The sequence below is a fragment of the Bactrocera neohumeralis genome, chromosome 4 (genome assembly GCF_024586455.1).
Source record: "Bactrocera neohumeralis isolate Rockhampton chromosome 4, APGP_CSIRO_Bneo_wtdbg2-racon-allhic-juicebox.fasta_v2, whole genome shotgun sequence".
NCBI classification, from domain to species: Eukaryota; Metazoa; Arthropoda; class Insecta; order Diptera; family Tephritidae; genus Bactrocera; species Bactrocera neohumeralis.
The window spans coordinates 1,414,438-1,424,982 of record NC_065921.1 but is presented as its reverse complement, the minus strand read 5'-3'; the positions used below and the strand labels follow the sequence as shown (position 1 = coordinate 1,424,982).

The 10,545-nt window shown below is 35.1% G+C and overlaps 1 protein-coding gene across 1 annotated transcript; it reads left to right on the top strand.

Moving 5' to 3' along the window:
• The first annotated feature begins 2,953 nt into the window (after positions 1-2,953).
• LOC126757275 (solute carrier family 2, facilitated glucose transporter member 1-like) lies at positions 2,954-10,059 on the top strand. The gene is made up of 5 exons (XM_050471053.1): positions 2,954-3,475; positions 8,000-8,110; positions 8,209-8,369; positions 8,474-9,284; positions 9,381-10,059. The coding sequence occupies exons 1-5, from the start codon at positions 3,443-3,445 to the stop codon at positions 9,735-9,737; spliced, it is 1,473 nt and encodes a 490-aa protein (XP_050327010.1). The 5' UTR covers positions 2,954-3,442; the 3' UTR covers positions 9,738-10,059.
• The last annotated feature ends 486 nt before the right edge of the window (positions 10,060-10,545 follow it).

The window sequence follows — 10,545 nt, the reverse complement described above, 5'->3', positions numbered from 1 at the left end:
TAACGAATGTTCGCAGTCGAACCTGCACCTTCTCTATGTCTTTGCATTCTCTGCCTCACATACCATAACCAATCATATGGAGTAAAGTCAGCCGGATGTTCGGAAATCCTGGTAATAGTTATATAGGGTCTAGATCAAGTTTTCGCCCAATTTTATCTATTTTAGGCACAAGGATATACTGTTGTGAGCAAAACATGTTCTGTAGTTTTCGTTGTGATAACTCAAATATTGGCTGATATATAGTATGTACATATATGCATATATATATATATATATGTAATATGTATGTATATTTCGATTTTCAGCGAAGTACTGGCTCGATTCTACCCGTTTTTGATACACAGAAATACTACTCCCAGGAAAGATTTCTATCTGAATTTCAATTATACACCTCACATATTGACCGATATTCAACAATAGATACTGGGGTTCAAATATTCGGTACCTATGGACTTGAACTTGATTGGTTGAATTTGAACAATTTTCGGTCATACGATGACATATAGTACACTAAAGGAATTATTCGTTCAAAGTTTTAAACCGTTATATTTATTGCTGCTTGTATTGGAAAGTGGAAGAATCAAGTGGGATTTAAAATTCTGTCATATGGAAAGTAGGCGTGGTTGTGATTCGATTTCGCTCGTTTTCGCTCCGGAACATAGGAATATGAGACGAATGCCACGTACCAAATTTTGAAATCGTTTAGTCGGATTCCGAAATAATGAATTACACAAAAAAGTGGGTGGTGCCACGCCCATTGTCCAATTTTCACACCATAAAGCCCTCTCTTACCACCTTGGAGGTAAAATTTAGAGTCTCTGTTAGTTTTAGATTTATTGCGCTTCTTGTTGTTTTTAACAGTACCGTTAGATTAGATTAGATACAAGCATGCAGTACCGTTATATGGGGAGTCCATTTTCAAACTGTCGCTAGGAGTTCTTATTGTATTAGCGCTGAGCAAAATTTGGTCGTTATAGCTTTAGTGGTTTGGGACATATATACATTAAACTTATTAGAGCGCGGGACCACGCCCACTTTTCCAAAGTTTTTTACCCATAGATGCCTTTTGCTACTGCGATCCCCTGTGCCAAATTAGCAGTGGTCCGATTATTAATTTTGACTTAAGAAAAAACTTAAGTATTAATTATTACCACAAAGAAGTAAGACTTTAAGTACTTATGAGTAAGTATAAATAATGTGAAAAACTGTTCAAGCGTTATTGAACGAAAAGAGTTGCGCATAATTTTTGGGGCTGCGATGATGGTTGCTAAAGGGGTTACATGGGTTTCACAGTTTCGAAAAATTGGTTTTTTTTATCTAATTAAATTCTATAACATCTCTGGAATATTGTCCTACATTTTCAAGTTGATCCTACTAATAGTTTCGGAGGTACAGCCTTCAGAACTTGTGCGCTCGAGGCTAGCTAAGCTAAGTGCGCCGCCTTTAAATGCGTTTTTCTCAAAACTATGTTTTCAAAGTCGGTTGTCAAGATTTACTATTCAACTATTTAAAAAAAAAAATGTCGAGAAATTTTCATCGAAAATTGCATTTTTTTATAAAAACGTCTGCCAAAAATCCATTTTTTTTTTCCTTCGTCCAATACCTAGTTTATTGTCTTTACCAAAACACGTATTTTTATTTTTATTTCAGATGATCCTGAAAGAAGTTCTGCTGACAACGCGGATGCATCTTTTTTCCGAGGGACTGCCTGAAATGGCGTCGTAATGACTGCCATTCTGATATTTTTTTTTGAAAATTTTACAAAATGTTTATTAAATATAAGTCTTTTAAATAAAAAAAAAATTGCATTAAAATATTTCATTTTTCATATGTAAAAATAAATTGCCCGAGGAAACCCATGTAACCCCTAAAGGAAGCGGTATAACCTCAAGTTATAGACTTTGTATAAGAATTGTTATACAGGTTACGGTATGCTAGCCATATTACCGCGTCGACGAAAACTATCTTGCTAAGCAAATTTGACTTGGCGGATGTAGAAATACATAACAGAAGCAGAGGGAGGCCAAAACTTAGATGGATTGATAGTGTGGTCCAGAATGCCGAAGCGAAGAACTCAAGTAGGAATAGAAATAATTGGGGCACCGAGTTGTGAAGCTGATGACATTGCAATGTTAATTATGTTGTTCGGCAATATATACAAGTAGAATTTAACAATTAACCCACACAACTTACAATTGGCACAGAGATTCACAAACGTGCTAGACATGTAAGCTTGTTTAAGTTCTCTTTGTCACGATCCTCTAATATGATTAATGTACTTACATACGAGTATTTTTTTATTACCATTACAGCTATTTCAATCGAACTCGATGATGAAACATTGCCAACCCATAACATATTTTAACCAAGCTTACTTCAGAGCCATATCACATAGATCCCTTTAACAATAAACAAAAATATAAATAAAAGTTATGAAGTCGTTACACCGAAGTTTTATTTACATACATACATACATATATATGTATGCTCGTATAACACTGAGATAATCGGCCGACAGAACTTGGATTAAACTGTTACAAAAATAGACCTATGGTAAAGAGATAGTTTAGCTGAAAATCAACACATGTGTGCATCTCCGGAGTGCCGATAAAACTCAACTACTAGCATATACAACTTGGTAGATCCATTCACAACAATAAATACATTCGTATAAACGAGAATGTTTTCCAAATTTCAATTATTAGCATGCTCTGCTTGATATGTATACATACATATACACGTGAACATACGCTATATACGCTATATACGGATATACGCATGCACACATTTACATATCAATAAGTGAATATACGAACCTTGCACCGTATAATATTCGTAAATGTTAACTAACAATAGTAATAAGTAAACAATCGTGAGATATTAGTTATTATGTGCGGATCGGCCGAAGCTGGTACTGGGTACTCGGTACTCGTATATAAGCGCACCGGTCGTATTTAACGCTGAACAGAAGTTACTGGCGCGCGAATCAGAAAGAACTCACAGGTTGACAAAATTGAATCAGTGTATTAAAAAGCAAAAACAACAACAAAAACAAAAGCGCGGAAATAAATAAAAATAAAAAAACAACCTGTGTACGGTGCACCGATTGTCAACATAAAAAGGTGATTGGAACGTGCGTCGATCGCATTCATATCTCGGAAGTGCAGTGAACAATACCTAAATCTAGCAATAGAAAAACTGATATGCATCTATACATGTCGCAAGTGAACATAATATAAAAAGTCATAAATACACAAATAAAAGATATTTAGATACCAAAGCGGTACATTATTAAACATAATAATAGTGAATAAAAATACTGCCAACTGCAAAAGTGATTACATCTGAAGTACTACTAGTTGATAAGAGTTTATGAAACAGTGAAGTTGTCCAAAGGGTCTAAAGGAAACACCCAATCAGCACAGAGCAATAGCCAGCATAAATGGATAGCAAATTGGAGAAAAATGAGGACGATGTAAGTGCCAGGGTCTGTTTGCGGCAAAACAAATCAACCAATCAGAGATTTAATTCTAAGGGCAACAAAAAAATTATTTTGTACTTTTAGGTCTACGAAATAAATCAGAAGTCGATTTGTGATAATCAAATTTACAATACTCGCAAAGCAATATCAAAATAAGTCAAAATGCAAAATTACGAAGAATATGTCAGAATAAGTTTCCAATCCTCCTTTTGCGTCATCCGCTTAAAAACAACACAATTCCATTTCAATAATATCGTATAATATCGTATAATATTGTGGAACGTTTTATTTCGATAATAAGATCCACAAACAATCCTTGTTTTTAATTTGTCCATAAATATAATGTGCACTTCCATAGTAAAAGCTAAGCTTAAAGTTTGAAAAATATTCGCAAAAATTCAAAAGCATATATTTTGTGCTTTCACTCTTTATAGAACTTTAACTACAGTTTCACATCGCCAGACAAAAGGAGGAGGAGTTGGGAGGCGTGCTGTTCGAAAATATTAGGCCGTAGAGATGGGGATGCGCCCAAACCACATTGATAGGGCGATATCTAAATATGAAAATTCATTTCATACAGTCGGTTACGACTTAAGTATGTACTATCATATTTTTAATTAACGGAAACTATAAAAGCCTTGATTATTAGGGAAGAATGCCCACAATATTGGGCTGTTGAAATTGATAATAAAGAACAAAAAGGCACGTTCAAAGCACTTAATAACGCGCAATAAAAATTACGAAGCAAAAAAAATGCAATTATCAGTAATTTATTGAATTTTTTAAAATAAATGTACATATACATATAGCGCTACTTTGTATGTACATACATATGTATATTGTGTTTTATTAAATTTTTTGCATGCTCAGGTGGCGAATAGCATCAAAGGCAGAATGTCGGTGGATAAAAATCGCTTCGGCCGTTCCGAAATGGTTAATACCTTTGAAGCCCTCTGCTAAACACCTGGAAAAGCGTCATTTGTACATTATTATGTAACATATACCTCTACATACTAGTAACTCGTATAAAAAAGTATAATATTATCTGTTGCTCATACGCAATGTCGGTCTGAAATGTATATAAAATTACTGATGGCAATATATACTTAAAACTATTTGATCATACTCCATTACCATTACTCTAAAGAGCTCTCAAGTGTTTTGCAAACACTAAAATCTCTAATTCAATCAATATTATTAATAAATAAAACAAGAAAATACTCAATTAATCACTAAATGTTTTCAAGTTTTTCCTGACTACACAATCGTGCTACTACTCGTGCTATCTACTACGTAATTATTTTAGTACACAAGTGTACATAATTGTATTGCTACTTTTAACAAATTTCTTAATAAACATACTTAACTTGGATCATGCCAATTTGCTTTAATAAAGTACTCCCACACTTGCACTTGAGCTTGAACGTACACAAATGAAGCTGAATTGCAAGTATGTATAACAATAAACAAAATTTGTATGTTCCATACATACATATGTATGTCTTCCTGTTGTAGTATTATAGTTAGGAAAGATCGGCGTGAAACTAAATAATGAATGTAAATCAAAGCTACACAATCCACAAGTACAAGGTTGATGGGCCACACTGTGCTCAAATGAAAGTTGTCAGTGTTGAAAGGATTTAGTCTACACAAAATTACTGAACTACAGCCAACTTGCGGATTTTTATTAATATTTCGTTACTTTCTTGCTATGATTAAATATTTGTTAAATCTGCACTTGCACAGTCATAAAGTTTATGTAAAATAATCAAGCTTAGGAATTAATATAATTAAGCATTTGAGAAAATGTTAAAATAGAAATCGTCCTACAGTAAAGGAAGGAATAAATAGGGACATACCGTAAATATCTTTATTCGTAGTAGCTATTAAAAGTATATTATTATGAGCTAATTAGATATGCTGCGCTAAATCATAGCTCTAACCAATCCTGCTACATATTACTTCTACTAAAGTGTACTAGTAGGGGAACCATGCATCGAATATACATGTGAAAGCAATAGTAAAATTGCACAACTGAATTAAAAATAAGAGACTTTGAATAGCTTATTAAAGTAGTAGAACCGCTTGCCATTAAAACCCTGCGCCATCGACAAAAGTGATATTCGATGCAATCTGTATAATCAATACGGCAATTATGAGTACTTAAACAAGTTTGTAAATCAATGAACTATTAAAATAAACACATTTAAATGGCAAATGAAAAAGTTACTTAAGTAAATCCCCTATATTCTACAATTAAACTTAGGTAAGAGTAAACAGTTATTTTTATTCAAAGTGCACATGACAGACAGACAGTCTCAGCTCTAAGCCTTGGCGGTAATAATTGAAAATTCTATTGTCACCTAATGCATGGTCGCAGACACAATGCAGACACAACGCAGAAAAATAAATCTACGTTTCAGAGCTGGAATGCCTCATTCGGACAAAACTATAGTTTAGAACAGCAGTACGTTTCTTAGAGCAGAATTTTTTTCCAAATACCTGTCACCTGTGATTTTTGCGCTTCCGGGTGCTTTTAAAAGCTATAGCAATTAGTTTCGAGTTTAAAATGCTCACAACGCATTAAGTGCATTCTTAAATTTAATGTTTTCACGCAGTTTTGCTCTGCCATATGTATATTTTTTTTCAATATTTGCAATCTCGCCAGATCAGCAGTTTAGAAATTTGGCTCGTGCCTGAGCTTAACTCTGCTATTGAATCCAAAGGCATGTGTTTATTTACATACCTAGTATACACGTCTGTGAATATATTTCAATGTGTTGTTGTGCAGCAGATATTAATCGCCTTCGGTCTGCTTTTAATGTGGGGAGGCGAGTGCATAGTCATGCGACCTCACGTTTTTACGAACGTTGATTTCGTACAATTGACGGAGGTGAATACTCGTATACTTGAAGAGCAATTGGCGAGGTCGCAAGGTGGAAAATGGAGAACAATTACAACCAGCACTCGCCAAATACAATTGTTGTTAATTTTACAAGAACAGTTTAAATGTTGTAAATATTTATGACCGCTAATCAATCAACTTCGCTGAGAAATTATTAACCGCGATCAAGTGAATACCCTATCAATCGTACTTGGCGAATAAATACCTTCATATTATATTTACTTAAATTATTCGTATGTACTACATACTTAAACCATGCATAATTGTACATAATTTGTATGTTGAATGTACGCAAATAAAGAAAGGGATTTGAGTCGAGTGTAATATTTCTCAGTCGGTTGCAATATGTTCAATGGTTATCACCTTTATCGTAAATAAATTAGTAGAATTACAATTACGATTTTTAATTGCATTTATGATCTCTTTTTTTGTTCTAAATATCGTATATTGTATTATCATAATGTATTTAAATGCATGCGAAAATATATATATTTTAAACATTCGTTCCAACAGAAGCGCATATAAAATACTCTACGAATTGTGAGAATGTGAGGAATATGACAGATATCGGGTCGTCTGCAAAAATTTGTTATATGACCTTGAAAACCAGTTATTGGGAACGACAGTGCGGTGTTTAAAGAAACGCACTCGTTGTCTGAGATGTGGACATTGGAAAGAAAACAGATAGTGAATGGAAATACCTACACTTTATGTGGGATTATTGTCAAATAAGTTCTTATATCCATTTACGTCATGAGATAACACAACCTTACATACTATACATACATATATCAAGGAGTTCCGTGTGAGAGTCTTAAGTTGGGAGTAGGTTAGGTTTAGCGTCTTGAAGTCCCGCACTCTGGCTTTTGATGCTTTCCATAATTAAAAAAAAATACACGTGTAGCATAAATTCGGATAGGGGTACATATGTAGGGAAGGAAGCAGCGTCATTAAAAGGTAATACACCAAGTTTGGTTCGCATTGTTCAACCAGCTTACGAGGGAGGCAATTTCAACGATGCACCATTATCCAATTCTTGAACTGGTCTGGAAAACTGTTATAACTTTTGCCTTAAATTGCGTATTTTATTTAGCTTAGTTTGAAGTCACTATCGATTTATGGCGTTGTCTTGATGGAACACATTTCCTTTCCTATGGTACAAAGCTGGCTGGTTCTAGACGTTCGCTTCTTGCAGACGATAAACGGAAAAATAGTGGATTTCGTTTTAATAGATCTAATACTTAAATGTATACTCAAGTTATCGTTTCTAAAGCCAATTCCGAATGGCTGATAAATTTCATGACAATCATTTCCATACTAGAAATACATTTGTAGGGTTGAAAAGTGGGAAGTAATGGTTATATCACTAAATTTAGTCATTAAAATTTTAAGCTTTAAATGAGTGTAATAATCGACAGATATTGTTAGCGTAGAAAAAAAAACTTAGTTGACCAGCTTTATTAAAGGCATTGGGCCGTGTCGAATCAGTAAAATATTTTATCCATAAAAGAGGAGAATGTTTGTACATCATCATCAGTCCTAACGATTTTTTGTTGTAACTTAAAATATTACGTTAACGGTTATATCCATATGTACGTACATTTATTTTTCAGACGCAACGTAAAGGTTGGACACCACTGTTGGCACTGGTTTGCTTTGCAACCACCTTTGGTACCGCAATTCCCGTTGGCTACTGTCTTGGAGTTATGAATACACCCGCAGAGGTACACACCTACATACACACACACATATGCGCACAGAAATATAGTTAAATAAATACAATTTCAATTCAGTATTTTTCCCCCGTTTACTTAATTTGCAGTACATTAAATCCTGGTGCTTCGATGCATTTGCGATACGTTACAACGAGCAATTGAGTTCATCACAAGTCGATCTGCTTTGGTCGGCGATTGTATCTATATTTCTCATTGGCGGCATTTTCGGGTCATTCATAGCTGGAGGTTTTTGTAATAGATTTGGAAGGTAAGCTGGTTTGTTCAGTCATAATTTTTACATATTACAATCAATCTACATGAATTCAAAATCTTTGTTTTCGTATGACTAATTGATTAATATTGTTGTTGCAGAAAGGGATCGCTGCTGGTCAGTGCATTCCTGTTGACACTCTCCGGCATTCTTTTACACTTTTGCCGAATGACAAATTCGGTGGAGATGCTCTTGATTGGGCGTTTTACCATTGGTGTTGCTGCCGCAATCACCTACACCGTTCATCCGATTTACCTTCTGGAGATTTCACCAACTCACCTACGCGGTAGTGCAGCTGTCTTCACATCGATCGGCGTGACTGGCGGCATTTTCGTCGGACAAATTTTTAGTCTTCAACAAGTTTTCGGCACCGAAGACTTGTGGGAGTTCGCTCTCAGCTTCTATACAGTGTTTGTAGTGGTCAGTTTTCTTCCGGTCTACTGGTATCCGGAATCTCCACGTTGGCTTTATTTGATGCGTCAAGATGAGCCAGCAGCACGTAAAGAACTGCAACGTTTGCGCGGAAAGAATTCCGATGAGTGTGTGAATACCGAAATAGCGGATATGAAAGAATTAGTCGCATATGCGAGCAACGAGAAAATAGGGTTTTTGGCTGTTGTGAAAAATCCCGAATACTTGTTGCCACTAGTAATCTGCTGCTCATTTCCACTATGCCAACAATTGAGCGGCATTAATGCGATCTTCTTCTACTCCGTGAGAATCTTCATGAAGGGAGGCTTTTCGCTAGAGATTGCAACGTGGATGAATTTTGGAGCAGGTTTTTTGAATTTAGTATTCGCTAGTGTAAGCCCAATAATGGTACAAAAGTTTGGACGTCGTCCACTAATGATGTTTTCCGCTGGCGGCTGTGGAATATCGCTCTTCGGCATGGCCTTTGCCTTGAATTACATTGTGAGTATTAAAAAGCAAGCCTCGCTTTATTAAATATGGACATACACAGATATATTTTCAACTCATTAATTTGTTATTCAATCTCACATCTCATAGGACCGCGTAAGTTGGTTGCCTATTCTTTGCATTGCCTTCATTGCATCGTTCATATTCTCCTTCAACGTGGGCCTGGCGCCCGTGCCATATTTTGTGGGCGCAGAACTCTTTGAAGTCGAGTCGCGCTCGGTGGCCATGTCAATGGGCAACTTTTTTTCATGGAGTGGTAACTTCATGATTGGAATGTTCTTTCCCATGTTAGAGGCTATTTGGGGTTCTTATGCCTTCCTACCTTGTGCTGCGATGTGTCTGTATTGTTTTCTGCTGACGTGGCGTTACCTACCCGAAACTCGCGGAAAAGATGTTGCGGACGTTAAACCATTAATGGCTAAGGGATTTCGTTCTAAGGTGCATTGAGCGATATCTGATTTAAGAAAAGTAAGAGTATTTAGTATTTTCCTATGTAAAAAGGTATACAAGTGTGTTCCAGCGCTTTAGTATTGGTATCCAAAGTACCTGTGTTGTAGAGTTTAATTTTAAAATATAGTTTTCTGTGTATATATTCCTATATCCACATATCTTTAGTTATTTATTTATTCCTTTCAATTACTCCAAGCTTTAATGTCGCATCTGTCTTAATCATTTACCGTCTACGTCTAGGTCTATATACATATATAGATATGTAAGCAGTTATTGTCAAAACATTGTTACGTTTAAAAATAAAAATCTTAAAAAAGTGCGCAATGATTATTGTGTGTAGAAAATTTGGAACTGCTCTTGAACTTTTGCAATTTAAGTAATATTTCGGAGATGGTGTCATATTCAACGAATTACTCGTACATTTGTTGACAAGACAGTAAAATTTAGCTTGACTTTTACAATCAAATTATGACTGATGACAGACATGACTCGAAGCATTTTGAACAAAATATTGAAGCCAAAGAACCTTTCAATTGATGATATTTCTAGAGAAAGATATCAGTATGAACCCTCTTTTATGACACAAACCGAGTTCGGTGAACTCAAGATTTTATATCTAAATTTGGCAATTAAACGAAATGAGATATAAAATTAGGAAGTAATGAGGCTTAAAATACCCCTTTAACACTCGAGTATACACATTAATATTGGTTGTGCGAACAAATGATGTTAAACCTTAAAACACGTTGTACCTATTGTATTACATACAAATGTATATTGCGGAGTTTCCAGTGCACAAATTAAT